Below are 18,197 nucleotides of genomic sequence, written 5' to 3' on the forward strand. Positions count from 1 at the left end.
ATAGTCTAGATCTTTAAATGGGAAATGGACTTTAACCAGTCGGATTTCTGCCTTTTATTCCTTGACGGAAAAAAAGAAATTAAAACGTATTTTGTCAGTAAGTCCGGTAAAGCTGTGCAACAGCGTGACGAACTATATAACCATAAGTTAATAGATAAGGTCATTCAAAACTTAGCACTGAAGGTGCCGTTAGGTAGCCTGTACTTGAATTGGTCTCGTCTGAAACCGAAGTTTGCCAGACTCCACACAATCTTCAAACTGGGACTCTACAACCTGAATCATGGTTCACACAAGACGTTAGCTACCGAAAAAAGCGTTTTTAAAAAAGAAAGGAACAGTTAAAAGCCGATACAGTTAATGAAAGGAACTGTGAAGATCAAAACGGAACCTACCTCAGATTTTTGAATTTATTCTCTTTCTTGTTGAGTACCCCCGGCACGCAGTTAGTGAGTTCGGTCCAGTCCGCATGTAACCCACAACTCCAACCGGTAGAGAACCGTGAAAACAGCCAAGTCTCTTTCCTGTTCGGACGGTAGCAGGTACACTTCTTCTGTCCGGGTCTGCAATCGCAGGGAACCTCTAACCTCACATTTTGGACCAAATGCCTCCCAAACGTGGTTCCCCCGGTTTTCTGGATGTGCAGGAAAACGATCACATCTTCCCCTTTGATTTGGAAATCCACGGTACGGTCCAGGTCCCTGATGGGAAAATAGTACTTCTTCACATAGTGAGGATCCGGAGTCGGAAAGATATCCGTATCGTCTTCCACAAGGTACCCGTGCGGAGACCCGAAGTTCATCATCCCCGGAGCCACGTACTGATACAAAATCAGCATGAAGAAGATGGATCCGACAACGATCAACAAAAATTTACTGGTCCTCTCAACCATGTTCCTTCCAATGCGGTTCATATGTTACCATCTCCCAGTTACCAGAGTCGTGGGTAGTTGGTACTAAAAAACTAAGCCCTGCACTGTTCCCATACAAAACACAATCAGAGGTCAGGTCAGAGGACCACGGCTTTAAAGTTAGACTTTAGATACATTGTATCCCATCGCCGGGCAGTCTCAGGGACATCTGACCAATCCAGGTCTACGAGCAATAGGCGACATCGAATTTGATCAAATCTTGCCAGAGTATTTTCCCCCTTTCACTGTTAAACAGTGTACAGTTTAAAGTCCTTCCTCCAAACCACCATCATGAAGCTCTGAGCCCAGCATGCACAGCGACACCCACTTTTTCAACACACTCTAACGCACACACAGAGACACACAAGACGAGGGGGAAAAGGATACCGAGCTGCATTTAATACTTAGTTTGGCATGCATCGCTCGCGCCAAAATGACAGGAATCGGTGAGACGCAAAACCTGTCCTGTTCAAGACGCATCAGTATTTTCACCGACGTTTTAAAGGAAAATGGTTGATTCTTGTGGTTTGTTAATCGTTTTGCTGACTGTTTTGTGCGTTTCTGCCACTATTTTAAACTTTTTGGCTTGGTGACGTGTATACTCGCATACTGTAAATATTACACACGGGCGTATGAGGCGTTCCACCGGCTCCTGACATTGACTCTACAGCACTTTACAATAATAATAATAATAATAATAATAATAATTGCTTACACTTATATAGCGCTTTTCTGGACACTCCACTCAAAGCGCTTTAGGTAATGGGGACTCCCCTCCACCACCACCAATGTGCAGCCCCACCTGTGCCAATAGGTGCCAAAACGTATTTTATTATATATTTTTAAACAAGAAAATACTGGCGGTGGCAGTGACCGTTGCTGCCTGGTAGCTCTTAGGTTCAGCTGCAGATTAGGGTGTCTTCTGTTTGGGGATTGCGTGTTTTTCCCACGTCCGTGGCGCTGTTGTGCGGGTGCTCCAGGTTCTTCCAGCGTCCCTGGCTAGGTTAAATGGTTTCTCAGTTGTTCCAGTCTGCATACTGGAAGTGTTAAGACTAGTGTCCCACACGGTATTGTCTGAGTTGTCCCTTACAAAATTAAGCGGCTATTGATGCTGGTTTGATGTTTGATATTTCACGACGCGCTGTTTGCAGCTTCTCTAACCCCACAACTCTTTTGTCTCTCTCTGTTTCGTTTCTCAATTTTAACTCCTCTGCTCATTCAGTTTCCACACAAGCCCTCTGGGGGATTTGCAGGTACGCAATTCTACGCTAAATGGCAGCCGTTGAGCCTGGCACGTCAATGGCTAATCATGAAGGATGCCACCGACAATCAACTGCGTTCACAAATGCGAGGGGGGTAGTATTACACACAGAGCACGCACACAATTCTTAAAATGTCGCTGAAAACCAGATTGTGCAATGAAATATACATAGCAACTTGCACCTTTGAAAGTCATTTTAAGGAAACTAAATTATATATATTTTTCTAAATAAAGATACACGTAGGCTATTTATTTAATACAAATTGTATTGCATTTTACATCATAATATTGCATGAGACCACCAGTCCAATTTACTGCTGGATAAATTGGTACTTTTCAGTTAGTCCCTGCAAATGTTAATTTGTTTTCAATTGATTTATCTGCTCAAATAAAGGATCGATTAAAACATTGTGTTCAACTTAGTATTAATAGCTACAACCGTCACAATTTAAACAAGGCTAGATTTTGCCAAGTGCAAGAACTGCGTGTGCGAAGCTTTCAACGTCAGAAGAATTCAAGGTCATATTTTTTCCCTTTTTGTTTTCGTTTATGAGTTCTCATTTCTATTGATATTTCTGGAAAAAATCCAATATTTGTTGAAAAATACATGCGTTTTAACTCGTATTTGAATTTCAAAATACTGTCATACTTCAACAACTTTCTTTTTTCCCAAAATACAATAAATGCCGGAAGGAACACACAAAAGAGTTTCGTGGCTTTCAGTAAAAACAAGAAAAAAGACCATAAAGATAGCAATATTGCAATCTTTATCTACGTTAGAATTACGTTACTAGTATTGTAAGCACTACAGTAAAATATTGTTTAATCTATTTCAAACACCTAACAATAATTATATCATAATCCATTTTACAGCAAAACCCTTAATTAAAATGCCAATCTAGGAGAAATGCGTTTAATGTATTCTGTAAAAATTGAATTAATATGAACAGAACTGATTTTCTATTTTTTGCGACTACAATCATTTTTGTTTTGCTGTTGTTTTGAATAAACAGTCTCTCAAACAAGAAGATTTATGTTTTATGTCCGTGAAACGCAGGATCAATACCGTAGGAAGCCGTGAAATGATTGGTATGTGGAAGCTGCTGTATACTTCTAGAGAGCTAGAGGGCAGCACTGGGAAATACCAGTGCTGACAGGCTTGCGACTTGTTAGACCTTGTCATTGTGTACTCTCTTAAAGGGCTAGTGCATTTTTCCGATGAAGTTAGTCTATTAAGTACTTTTCATTCTCTCTTCATTGGAGTCATGAAAAATAAACATAGAAGGTCAGAAACGTTATTACTGACACTTTTAATTGTTTTATAATTAATAAGAATATCATTTTCAAATTCGATATATACCATATATATTTGCAGTGCCTTGACAGAAATAAAATGAGCATGTGTGCCATACACTGTAGAAATAAACTGTAGGTAAGGTTTATCTTATTAGATACATGTTTCCATCTGCTCTGGTGGCCAGTGTTAGCTATGACCTGCTGATGATGTACATGTGCTGTCCATGGCTGCTGACTTTGAATTTATTGTTCCAAAAAATAAAATAAAAGTCTATCCAGCGATTATGCCCCATTGCATTGTTAAATAGAGCTAATTAATGTTTGTGTCCACAGTTCATAGGAACTGCATTGGTTTAACACATGCCATAACCCTATAATGTGTTCCTTGTATGATTTATATATATGTGTCTTTTGACCACCTTATATTGTGATCTTGGAAAATAGCAGTTGTTAAGTAACGTTGGGACTGGGATGGGAGAATCAGATTAATGATGTAAGTGGTGTTGATGGACCAGTTAGTGCAACTCTTCCCCCTGGATCAGAATTTTGAGAAAAACCCAATGTCCCAGTTTGGGGACACTGTGGTGAAGGAGGTGTTGATGCTGGGACAGGATGAATGCTGCACACCCCTGATGATGATACTGTGCTTCACTGAGGGTTGAGGTGGGTCTACTCTTACAGTATGTGTAACATGGGCTTATAAGTGCTCCATGAAGCCCATACATTTCCATGAAGCTCTATGAAGAGCACTATATAAATGCATACTAGTAGTATTAATAATGCAGTACTGTATATCACAGTCTGCCTTTGGCTTTTGTTGCACATGTGATAGGGCTTGCTCCTTATATCCATCCATATATTTAGTCAGGCACTTGTGCAGGGGGGGCTGAGGGATAGATACATGTGCTCAACAAGGATTTTGCCATCTTTTGCTTTTATGCAAAAAGGATGGACAAAATAGGTACTGTTCCAAATAATAATGGTCAAAACTATAATTCATCAAGGATTTAGTGATATTCACAGCACAAAACCATTGTATTCAATTTGAATTTGGAAAATAAGAAGAGCAATGTTATGAATTCCCCAATTCATATACTAAATTGGGATACTAAATAAGGAAATCAACAGAGTTGAGAAAGGGACAGTAATTTCGTGAGATATGTGTCTGAGGGTTTTTGATGAGCATCTGCAGCATGTTCTTGGTGGTTACCAAGATTGCCAGAAATAACATACATGTATATGTGGCATTGAAAACTTCATTGGTTGCTTCTAAAAGCTCTTAATTTAGTTAGTGAGTTATTTAGCTGATTGCTTTACTTTCAAAACACTGCACAGAACTGTGCATTTATTGTCCCGTTGTTCACTTGGAAAAGTAATCAATTTAAAAATCTTACCTACAGCATATGGATCTTTCAAGGTATGAAAACGTAACCACTCATGTACTATGGAAATGATTTTCAAACAGTGATAGATGCAAATTAATAGAGACAAGTTTATTTTTTTGAGGTAAAGACATATCAGTTGCCCAGTTTAAGACAGAGCTTTACAGTTCACAACAACAAGCCTTGCGTCTGTTTTCTGCCTTTATCATTTATTCATTGCTTTGCATCGACAAAATGCCAGACATGCAAGTCCATGTTGGCACAGACCTTTTTCATTAAGACAAATGAATGCCTTATCTACTCACAGTTACCCTGTATTCATGAGCCTTTTCTAAAGCACAAAGAAGTGAACATTCTGATACCTGGTTCTTCCTCACTGAGCGGTAATTTCTACACCTTTATTTGGAACTATTTCAATGCTGAATCAACTGTGAATTTATTTATACACTGGACATTTGCTTTGCAATAATAAAATGTAAAACATGGGAACATTTAAAAAAGTGGTCACTTTTAGAGCATGGATTTGTTATTCTTGGAATATAATATAATTGGCATTAATTCTGGCTAACATTTTAAACCAGAACCTGGAATGAAGTAAAGCAGAAACTTCTGCAGAAATAGTTTGAAATGTGTTTAAATCACAGTGTAGTCTTGTGCAACATAAGTAACTGTTCCAGTTTCTTAAGAAGTTGTGATCACCACATATTGCGAAGTTTTATCAAAAAATGATTACTCATCTCTTCTTAGATTGAGGATTGTTTTTGAGTTATATTTCATTAGGCCTGAGGGTGTCAATCATAGATGATCAATTCGATGAATCAGAATGTGAATGACATAAGTACATGATGCAAATATATTCAGTAACTGGATTGGTTCGGAGTTTCACAGTAAACCAATATACAGTATATTTAGCCTCATAGTGATGCTTACACATTTTGTAAATACAGAATGTATTCCTTTTAGAAATGTTTTGCACATAGGAGTACAAATACAAAAATGACATGTGGTGCTAATGTTTCGTGTTATGATATCAAGGCACCTTTGATGTTGCCCCCTTCAAAACAAACAGTTGTAATTACTTGACTGTAATAATCTTCAAATGGACCAGCAAGCATCAAACCCCCCGCCCATAAACTTCTCAGAGCAACAAGGAAAATATGAGTTGACCTTTAAAGCAACAGAAGCAAAAATAACGCACTTTTGTTTGCAAAACTGCAGCCTGAGTTAAACACTTGTTATTAATTATAGATTTTGCCTGCTGAAGTTATGCAAATATGCAAATTGATACTGCTATATATTGAAAATTGCAGGCCAATTACTTTAATAAGATAGATATGATGCGCTAAATGTTACCTCCTAGTCTTGCATTCATCTCAAGTGTTGCAGCTTTATTATGAACTTGTTATTTTCTTGTCTAAACTGCTGTGAAAACAAATGCATGAATAATGTTCTCAAGTATAAACCATTCTAAATTCTAAATATCACAGATCTGTCTTTTTCGAGAGGAAGTTCTACTTTTATTTTTTTTTTACTCTGGAAAACAATTTTCAAAACAATAATGACGTAAAATGATTACAATAAATACGTACGCTTATATGCCTATTTTACCAAAGTTCATCTGTAAAATCTTACCTCATGAACTCCTGAGAGGTGACAATAGAGTTCAATAAATGAATGAGCTAAGAATGTTCTGCGGTTGCTTTTAAAAACAACTTTTATTAGCCTTTCCGTTGCAACTGGTTTTAATTTTTGTAGCCTCTCCTCAGAACAGATTGCAATGTAAACAGTGTTTACATAAATAAGGACAAACAGCCCCTGATGTTTCTCATTAGAGCCCAGCGCCAGTGCTGAGGGAGGGTCACGTCTGATCCAGTTTGAAGAGGTAGGCCCTTTCTGAGGAAATTAGTATCAAAACCATACATTACATCACAGTAGTTTCCACTCAGAAGTCTGTAAAATGAGTTCAACAGCAAATTATTTGAAAAAATAAATGAAGCAAAAAAGACAGTTTACCACAAACACAGTTTATCTTGCTGAGGTGCTGTGGTGCAATAAATGAAATGAAGCAGCCTTGCGCTCTGGTTTTAGTGTAGACAAGTATTTATTTTTCAGAACATTTTTTATTGCTTTGAAATAATTAATAGACAAATAACATTTAACATGCAGATCTAACATGACATTGCAAAATACACAGAAAAACAAAGTAAAGGGTGTATTTCAGCTAGAGTTGACGCATTTTTCACAAATGGAACTTCTAAAAATGCTGAATTGTGTAGTATTCTAATATGTTAATGATTTTGTCTTTCAGAGATTCCAATGTGTGAAACCTACACTGTGCTACAGTACATATGCCTGCGGTTGTTGTCAATCCATAAACATCTGAAATGTTACATTAAGTTCTGACATGTATAATGAAGATTGAGTCTGTTTTGACTGAAAAAAGAACAATCATTTCTCACCTCTCTTAGCATTTAGGAACATTCTCTGTCTGGATTATAATACCATTGAAGGGTGAAAACGATATGAATTTTTCTGGATTCGATGGTAAAGATTACTGTTTGATGTTAATTTGTAATGTGTTTTGATCTCGCAACTCCTTATTTAGAATTCTATGAGACACATAATGGCATTGGCTCTCCTAAGGATACAATATGTTTTTTGCACAACAAAATCACCACTATACTTTTTAATTTTTTCAGATTTATCATGGACACCCTTTCATCCCTAATGACAGAACACAGAACAATAGCATAAATGATTTACATGAAATAATTATTTGAGCATGTAAATCAATAAAAATAGTATGAAGGAAAGGGAGAAGAAGAGAACTATGGTGATGATTGATTGTATTTGAAGTAGGGGCTCCTTTTAGTTTTCATGTTATGCCATATTCTGACCGCACACCCGAGACATGGTCCCCATGTCGTACAGGAACACAGTCCTCTCTTTGGCTTAATTGCTTCTTTTGTTAACTCTGGGCCTCCAGTTTAAAGGCATGTGGGAAACATGTCATAAATCAACCAAAAGGAAATAGTAATTGTAGGAAAAGTACTTTCTCCCTTAATAATATTTTCCAAGCTCAAATATTTTTTTTGGACTTGACAAGAAACATGCTGCAGTGAAAGCATAATAAATTAACTACATTTTTGTGCGTGGAGACCATAGCTATTTCCTATTACATTGTGCAAAATGTATGCAGTTGGAATGATGAAGTCACAAGTGGGTTCTTTTGGAAAAGCAGATTGCTTGATAGGGGTAGGATTTCAACATTAACTCGCTTACTACAGCAGGATGCTATGTATAGTCGTTGTCAGTTGTTTTAGTCAAAAATGTCTAAACAGTGATAGATATAGTACATGTAATATCCATGAAAATAATTCCACTGCCTCCTCCAAACCTACCTGTTTAGACAGAATCATTGGGTCCTGTGATCTGTCTCATTCCCTTGAAACTTGTAAAGTGTTATTATAGCGCTGTCATATAGCGCTGTCACACACTCCCTTTTCAGATGTATTGTAGTCTTGCGTCTTGTACTGTACATTTGAGTGTATGTCCATACCATCCTTTCCACTATATGTGTTAATTCACTGTGTAACATCATTCCTTTAGGTTTGTGTTTTAGACCTGCAAATGATCAGACCTTTTTCGTTAGCACTGCACTGTTACATCTTTTACAGTTATCACTGAGTTCCTTATACAATGGAATCTTTAAATGCAATTTTGCTTGGATCAAGGCACCATCCAAGAGAATAAGTGGTGGTGTAAGCATGTAAGCATGAGTAGCATGGTGGTGTACAATAGTTGTAGAAGAAAAAAAAAAGATTTTGGCTACAGACATGTCCATTCAAAGTGGCAGCCTGATCTTCAAAAGACATGATGAGGATAGTAAGAACAATCAACACTCACACTTTCTTTCTTCACCCTATCTGTCCAGCTGGGTCTGTGCAACTTCATTTAGACATGCTTTGATTGTACCATAATTCTTTCTGGATCATTATAGCCACAAAGAACAACATGATGTTTGGTCAAGTAGCTCCTCTGAAAATGAGAGTTTTTAAAACAACTATGCCTCCTACTAAACAAGACATAGTATTTGAAAAGGAATATACCCATTACAGTTATTACAGTATGTAGTATGCTAATTACCTTCTCCTTTATATGCTTCAGAGATGCATTTCACAGAAAATGCTGGTTGGAAGCCTGCTTCATTTTAAACCAGCTATTTTGACTCGGATCAACTTACCTGCTGATTAGTTTTATTTGATAGCCTATCATGATTTCATGTGCAAATTAAATCATTTTCTTTTCCCTGCAGCAGCTAAATGTCCCATCAGTGCCAGGCATTCAGTATTGTGCTGTGTCTGTACCAGCAGCAGCCTCACAGATTACTTCTTTGCTATTTTTAAAAGCCTATTTTCCGAGCCTGGTTTTTAAATTGTGCTTTCAGATTTGCATGGAAGACAAATGCAGCAATGTAGGGGCATTTTGCAACTAATTCTTAATTATTTATTAAAAGAAAAAAACTACTGTATATAATTGTAAGCCTCACCAACCTCGTGCTGAGAGCTGTTGAACAACAAAGATATGTATTTTTTTCCCCTTTTCCACTCTGCAGAAACACAGAAAACTTAAAAGTCTTTGAAATTCAAATTTGAGCACTGAGAAGAAAATAGGTTTTGCAAAGAACTAAGCTCAGGTGTAGTGGGAAGCTTGCCCATAATCACACAGCTCTTCAGCCCATTCCTAATCTGTTTGAATGCAGGTGTCTCTGGCAAAGGACTGTGCAGAATTCTTTCCATTCCCATTTCTTCGGCACACTACCCAGCCTTTTTCCTACCAGACTTAGTGCTTGCTAATTTAAGCCTTTTCAGAAGACTCTTAGATGATTCTGTATGTAAATGCCTGTCTGCGATGCATTAATTAACCCCCTGCTCTCAGTTTCAAGAGCAGGAAAAAGAAAAAAAAAAAAGACTGTAAAACAAAACAAATTAGCATTTGAAGGAAATATGTCTAACAATCACTAGATTTAGAATTTAGAATTTAATGTGTTGTCACTGAAAATATAGGCACGGAATTGGGGGCTCTAAATGTATCCTTTTGTCTTTAAAAGAACGCTGTTTCAGCTGATTGAATGAAACATACTGTATGGTAACTTTTTTTTTACTTTTTCAGACACGAGGAAAATGTTTTGAAGAACAAACTTGTCGAGATTTTGCCAGTATTAGACAAAGTGAAAGCAAACAGGAGTCTGGAACTAGTTTCTCAGCCATGTTGTCAAAGCTGATTCCCAGGCTACTTTTTAAGAAATGGCTAGATGCCCTGATCTATTCGCTACTAGAAAACAGACCGAGTGGTCTCTTCCTCTTTGCAAACATTCTTATATTTTTTTTTTATTTTTATTCTATATATTTTTATAGTTTATTTCAACAATGTAGCACATCCCATTATTACCACATATCCCCTTTGAGTGTGATGAATCAAAGTTAAGTTGGACAGGTTCCATTCATTTAACTTTCTTTCCTAATGAGCGGATGTCTGAATTTTAGTAGCACAAAAGAAGGGAATGCAGTCTGTTACTGTGTGCTTAAAACTATACGTGTACAAAGGTAATCAGAATTTTTGCTTCACCTAGGTAAATATATTGAAGTATAGCTTAGGAAGGAAAAACATTTAGTATATTCCACGTCCTGATTTGCGTAGTTTGCACAAGAGAACAAATGTCTGTATTTAATTGTACAGCTAATTTTAAAAAAAGAGACCTTTAATCACTCTAATAATCTGCCAAGTTTATTAAAAAGTGAAGGACAAAGAAGTTTGCTTGTGGGTTTTAAGTAGGTGGTCTGAGTTTTAATGGATTAACCATTAATAGCAGATAGTGCTGCATTGAAACATGTTCACTAAATAACCAGCATGTGCAAGCCTCTGAATTTACTAGGTAACCTCCCTTTTCAAATAAGTTTTTCAATCATGGTAATCCCATAAGACTTCACATTAACATTCACTATATGAACTATTCATATTGTATATTGTACGTCTATGTCTGTGTTTACTGTATGTGCATACAGTATGTGTGCATACTTTCAGGACATCGAAGAGATCTCAGATCTCAAAAGAGAATTAATCGCAATCAGAATTCTTCTTCCCAAATGAAAAAAACTCCGATCAATTCCAAGTTTCCCATTGAATTTCAAAGAGAGCCCAAATCATTCCACAGCTGGCAGTTGTCTTGATATGGTGTTGGACTGTGGCGGTGGGATGGAAGGGTTTTAAGAAAAGGAGAAGCCACAGAGAAAGGCGATGATGTCATTGTAAAAGCAGCTCCTGAGAGACGTGAGCAGACATGAAATCCCTGTGGCCCACATGCGTCGCTGCTCTAGGTCAGACACCAAGGTGCAGAAATCAAACAGAAGATTTTTTTTTCACTGGAAATTTGGGAAGGAATTCTGCTTTGTAAAAAAAATGGACAAAGCAATTTGTTCTACCATTTTTCTATCATTTTATTTGTTTCTCCCAGAATTATAGCTGAATAATTATGAAATCACATACATGTCTAATACTTTGTTAATAAATTCAAGAAACATCAAAACTTAATCAGCTTGATGATTCTTATTCGTTTACTGCTGTGCTTGAACGCTGCTATCTTTGTCAGAGGGTTAGTTGCATATTCAGTAATGGGGGAATGATCATAAGGCAAATCTCTACCACAGTGACAAAGCTGAACATGCTGCTGAAATGAACACCAGCATGATGCACTTTATTCTCTTACTGAAAAATATTATTAAAAGATGGTGGGCTCTCCTATAGGTATAAGAAGGGAACTTTTCACAATCCTGTTGTATTTGACATATCTTGTGTTCTGCAACTAAGTAACTAATTTTCAGAAAAAAGTTAAACTTATTAAACTTATTAAAATTTTGAATACTGGGACTGTCTTTAACAAGACAGCAGAAAAAGGTACTGAACAGCTTTTCTGTTGTCATGTGTCACACATCTCTTTTCAATATTACTGTATGTCAATTGAACAGATGCAAATGAGTTGGAATATGTTGTGGTAAATAATTCACAACAATAAAGAAGTAAAAAATGAACACATTAAGCATTGAAATGGCCTGGAATATCATACATTTGAGGTAGGTCTCCTGAGCAGCTCAACAAGAAAATGTGATCATTTTGGAGCACAAGACTGATGGTTATGAGTCAATTGAAATGTGTTCAGTATTTCCTAAATACAAACAAGTCATTCTAAAATGAAAATGAATATGCAATTTTTATTTTTTAAAGACAAGAATCTCAACATACATGCTGGCTGAATAATATTTTTGAAAATAGATATTCATAACATGGGTATAGTTTGAGAAGGTAAGTGAATTTATGAAGCAGAATAGTACTTATTGCCAAAAACATTTTGGGAAGAATGAAGTGGTTATGCAATTCCTTGTTTATGAACGCCCTCAATCCCAGTCAGCCTTTGAAAATAGCCTCTCATACATAAGGGCAGCAATGCATATATGTAGGTTTGCTCACTGAAGTACACCATTGTGCTTGTTAAAGATAAGCTGATTTATTTAATGTTTTGTCCTTGCCATTTGCTTCCTGCTGCTCCGAAGGCCAACAAACTTTCAGTTCCTTCATAATGTGTGAGGCAAAAAAATGGTATTGAAAACCTGAAAGTAAATCATAATGCCCTCATCACCAGAAGAATCTGAGGCTCATCGTATCCTGTCAAACAGAAGACAAAACCTCAACTTGTAAGTTATTATTTTTGTGAATTGTCCTTCTCAAAAGATTTTATGATTGCTTCAGTAATAATACATAGAGACTGGCAAGCCTATTTAATTAAGCTAATATAATCTTGTTTTGTTCTGTCTCTGATGTAATAAATTAGATAGATCTGTTATAAGCCTACAGTTAGAAGCTATTTAAAAAATATGATCCTTTTGAGGAATCAGAAGGGATGAACCATGCAATTCATTTTACAAATGGTTCTATTTTTACTTGCTTGTTTTACAAATGTACATGTACAGAATTTCATATATAGTACATGTGCTGAAGATTATAAAAATACTAAATGTTACTAGATAGTCTGTGCACTTACTGTTATTTCTCTTGAAACATGAAGAATTAAGGAAGTTCAGGACAGTATTAGCACACCCCTCAGCACTAACCTTTTAACGTTTCTTTTCCTCTGAACATGTATAATTACCTAATGCTTCATGTGAGAGCAGTAACAGTTTAGTGCATCTATTGTCTTTTCCCCTGGGGGTGCAACCTGGTTTGATTGGCACTTGTGTCTTCTTAACAAACCTCCAAAAATTTCACAATTCATAGCCCTCGGCCTGAGACCCATTTTAATTGCTTTTAACCACACTGTAGAAAGACACACTTTGTCATTTCCAGAAATGTTGTTTAGGTTGGCCACTAATTGCACATATCAATTATGATTTTGCTTTCACAGAATCTACACATTCTTGCTGTTTTCACCATTCCAGTAAATAAATGGGCTGTCTCCATGGCATCATCTCTTTTTTCTTAACATTTTCTTCAGGCTTTCTTTGCTAGCCTCTATCATTGAAGGCTCCAATCTTCTTTGCTTATCCTCTTTGTCTAGTCTATCTCTACATTTAATTCCAACTGTGTTCAAGGCCATTCTTTGCAGAAGGAGGGGAGTGCATCCACAATTCCTTGGAAAAAAAGAAAGATCCTTTACTCAAATATGGTGCATTAATGGTTATAGAATATCCTAGACATTAATAAATTCTCAGCTCTCAAAAGAATCCTTATTTATTCTGGAACTATGGCTTGGCAAACTATTTGTGGGATTAACAGATCCTGGTGACACCATTTTGCAATGCCAAAGACAGCATGATCTTCAGACCTGACCTGATAGACAACGTATATTAAATTACCAATCCGGTATTGGCACAGAAGTTGTGTGAGTGAGTCAGGGAATGTAGTGGGCTTACTGAAACGCTTTGGCATCTTTTTTCTATATCATAGCCTCTATAAGCAAAATGTGGTTCATATACATTGTTTAAGAAGATCCTAACTTTCTTAAGTGTGGGTTGTAGCCTGAGACATGCAGGTCACGGCTGCCTTCTGTAATAGATGTACACTGTCTCTTTTATGAACCAGGATTCCACAATTAGGATGTTTCTCTGTATTTGCCAATGGTCAAATGCACAAAGACGGCAGTATTTTGTATTAAAGGTCACACTATCTTTGCAACATAAGAATGAAAATAGATCTTCTATGGCCTAACCAAAATATATTGTCACAATCCTAGCATGCACATTTACAGCATTAACTTTCCAATCTTCTTTCATACAGATTCTGCACTAGCAATTAGTTGCCATTAGACTGTACTAGACTGACATTCAGTCACAGCTCAAATGTATTGCTGTCTTATACAATGCAAACGATGACACCACAGAGTGTTAAAGTAGCTCATATTTTTTTCAGTGGAGTGCATATGTCCAAATTAAGCAGGTGTTCTTTCTAAACATGAATGTATATTTAATGGTATGGGGTCCCGGTACATCCTGGTACAATCCTTAAAGCACATATTTTGATGTGTTTTGCTGTTTTAAAATAATTTTGTAGATGGTCCTTGAAAAAGCTTAAATTGTTGAAAGAGAATGGAAGAGAAATATGGCACGTAGTTAGAAATATGACACGTAGTAAGATATCTTTATGTCTTCAAGGTTTACAGTGTGTGCCCATTACTGTATCACAGAACTAACAACATCAGAAGGAAGAGGAAGAAGAAAACCAAGAGAGATTGAGACAAAAGAAGAATCATAGAACAATAAGCAAAGAGTTTTTCAGTTACTGAAAACAATCCTCCATGACTTGTTCTTCTTCTCTCCATTATGTACACTAACACCTCTGTACAAAATAAAGCCATTTTGCTTTATCATCATGTGAAATAAAAGTAATGCCTAATCTTTTATCAAGATTTAGATTAGTCGTTTACTGAAATTGATAGAATATTTTAAGTTTTAAAGACTTCACTGGAGTTGGAAAGGAAGAATTAGAATTGAAAGAATAAAGGAAATTGGCTTGTTTGATTCTGGAGTTAGAGGTGCATTATTTTACAGACTGGGAAAGACTGGCTGCATCACACTATAACCTTTCTCTCACCTACTGTATTGCAAAACACACAAAAGGAAGTTGATTCCAGCTACGACATTCAGGAAATTTATTCTAAGCAGCTTGGCAAATGACATGACCCATGCAGCATAACTGTATGAGGAAAGATAATTTTATTGCTGCTTTAACGTGTGGCACTCTGTGGGTTTGCACGGGCAGAGCTGAGAGGTGTCAGCTTTAATCAAGTGCTGCAAACCTCCACACGTTTAGCATTTAAAAAGTGCTTAGGTTCCCCAGATGATTATAGCAAAGAGCAAGGAAGATTCCATTGGGAATAGCTTCTAACAATAGTGATAGAACTGGATTTCAGTGCCAATCTTGAACGGTATTTGTGAAGTGCTTGTCATATTCACTCATGACATAATAACAGCCCTTGAGTTTTGGCCTATTTTTCTTCTTTTGGGATATGATTGCAAATATGTTTTCAACACACCAATGGTTCTTTGTAAATTTTCCCAGGGAAGGCATGGGAAATAAATTGAATACCAACGTGTCTTGGACTATGTAGAGCTCAGTTTGTAAAAGACTGTCGATGAAAAAAAGAGCTGGGAGTGAACTGGATGGGGAGATGAAACACAAGTTTGTCATGGATGAGAAGGCCTCATTTATTTAATCCAAAAAAAGAATCCTTTTTTTGCTCCCTTATCAAGACTAGCCAGGAAAACAGAATATCCTTGTAAATCACGTATCCTGAATACTCCTGCCCTTAACTCACAATATCCTAGGATGCTGCTGCTTTAACTGGTTTTGCAGTTTCCTTTGTTATAAAAACTGCAGAGATGCAAATATGAAACATATTGCATCTGATATATATATATACAGTATATATAAGCAAGCGTGCGCCAGCAGCCATGTCACCCTGCAATTTACAACTGGCAGCCCACTGAAGCTCAGCAGGTGTGAGCCTGGTCAGTACCTGGATGGGAGACCTCTGGGGAAAAACAAAGGTTGCTGCTGGAAGAGGTGTTAGTGAGGCCAGGTCACCCTGGCACCCCCTCAGGGTGAGGGGGTGCTCACCCTGAGGTCCATGTGGGTCCTAATGCCCCACTATAGTGATGGGGACACTATACTATAAACAGGCGCCGTCCTTCGGATGAGATGTAAAACCGAGGTCCTGACTCTCTGTGGTCATTAAAAATCCCAGGGTGTTTCTCAAGAAGAGTAGGGGTGTAACCCCGGTGTCCTGGCCAAATTTCCCATGCCTCCTAATAATCCCCCTCTATGAATTGGCTACATTACTTTGTTCTCTCCACCCCCCCCCCCGACGGCAGGCGGAGCGACGCGCCGGTTGGAGTATTCTCGGTCGCATTTAATGGCAACGTCAGCTCAAAGATTTGGTTCAAACCACCAAATGGAGACGGGCGTGCCTACAAGCGGACCCTGCTGATGCGGGATTAACGCTAGGATGAGAGAGAGAGAGTGTATATATAAGCGAACAGGCGTACAACAACAACAACAATATTTTGCCATGACATTTTTAATGACCAATTGGACAGAACCCTGTCTTATAAGAAGGACAGCACCTTCTATGGTTACTGCATTTTAAAAAAAATTCTGACCCAGCACCACATACTGGTCTACCAAGACTATCGACACGGCAACCCAGTATCGACACTTGGAGGTCTGGCAACCTAGGACTGACCTGACCCTGCTGTACTTCTGAGCCTTTTCCAGATTGGGTTAGACAGGCGTAACGCAGCTGTCGAATGCGTTACACTTTAAAAAGATGATCTGACAGAATTCAAATATTTTCAGCCATACTGATTTTACTTTTAGCAGTTATTAAGTAAATGAAATGTTATAAATTATAAAATAACCTGAACAAAATTCTTATTTATTGTACTACTAAATAAAATGACATATTAAGGAGTATAGATGGTTTTTATTAGGAACAGAACTCTTCAAGGTCAGTGTGCCAGAAATCATTATCTGACCATGATTCATGGGTTTACAATTGGCTATACAAAGAGCTCTATATCATAAAGCCTTTCTTTAGGAGATACACAGAATTTATGACGTTAGACTTTTTTCTCTCTACAGTTAGAATGGTTAGCTATTACTCTTTTTTGGAACAAGAAATTATTTAATTGAACCAAAGACAAAGACCAAAAACAAAGAACCAAAGCATTTTCCTTGGACTGGCTAAAGAGATATACTGAAATAGGACAACCTCTTTCAGGGGGAGGAGAAGGTACAGTAACAAGGTAAAATAAGAAATGGGCTCACAAGTTCAACATCCTCATGTAAATAGTGATCAAACCAAGCTGGCCACCTCTGGTAAGCAAACAAACAAATGCACCACAAGACTTCATGCCTTTAATGTATACCATTTGCAAAAACACGAGTGAAGTGTTATATGCATTTAATTACAAAAGCCTCTTCTTAAATCCATTTGTCTCAATCATAAACTTTGCAGTTTCATAAAAGTTCTACAGTATGTTAGCACTTTTGAACATCTCCTTCTTGATCACATTTAGGTTTTGGGTAAAAAAAAATACAGATACAGTGTTGCATTCCTCTGCCACGTCTTTGCAGGAGTTAAACTGTTTAAAGGTGAAAACAAAGAAACTATTATTTGCATAGTTCCAGCAGATACTAAGAAATCCTGAAGCTTTCTTGCATATTATTGCAGATGTCATTTTGGCTTGATGCGATTCAATTCAACTCCATTGAAATGCAATCAAATCCAAAATATCATGGACACTAGTAACAGCAACTAACACCATTTCCATGAATGCAATATTGTGTAATGAACTTTGGTCAAACAATCAATCAGTCAATAAGTAGATGCATTAAGGTGCAGGGAGCCTAACTGAAGAAATCATTTCCCAATGATTGAAAAAGGTGGAAGACAGTCCCAATGACTCAGTTAACCTTTATGAGATATGTGCTCACATAGGAATCCTTGACAGGCAATCTTTCTTGTTTTATATGTAATGCTGCACAAAATATCCAACTACCACAACTATAGGAGTCTTCCCACGCCTTGGAGAGAACACTTTGATAACATAAATAAGTCGGTCTGACTCTATTGTCATCTATGGACTAACAATAAAAAGCCATTTATCTTTCAATCAATCCTTAGTTGAAGAAAGCTTTGATTATCATTTATCCTGGAAGTAACAGTAATAGCATTACCCTTTTTTGTATTATATTATGGCAACAGAAGACAGGTTAACTCTTTCTGAAGTAAAGTTTATTT

At 37.1% G+C, this 18,197-nt stretch overlaps 1 protein-coding gene across 1 annotated transcript in view; it reads right to left on the bottom strand.

The window, feature by feature from the left end:
- hs6st1a (heparan sulfate 6-O-sulfotransferase 1a) overlaps positions 1-1,219 on the bottom strand; it is a 120,597-nt gene extending 119,378 nt beyond the window's left edge. Inside the window, exon 1 of the mRNA XM_088913295.1 lies at positions 393-1,219. Coding sequence (XP_088769421.1) covers positions 393-910 — 518 coding nt within the window. The 5' untranslated portion in view covers positions 911-1,219. The remainder of the gene's footprint in view (positions 1-392) is intronic.
- Positions 1,220-18,197: the final 16,978 nt, after the last annotated feature.

This window comes from Atractosteus spatula, chromosome 4 (assembly GCF_055471065.1).
Source record: "Atractosteus spatula isolate fAtrSpa1 chromosome 4, fAtrSpa1.hap1, whole genome shotgun sequence".
Taxonomy (NCBI): Eukaryota; Metazoa; Chordata; class Actinopteri; order Semionotiformes; family Lepisosteidae; genus Atractosteus; species Atractosteus spatula.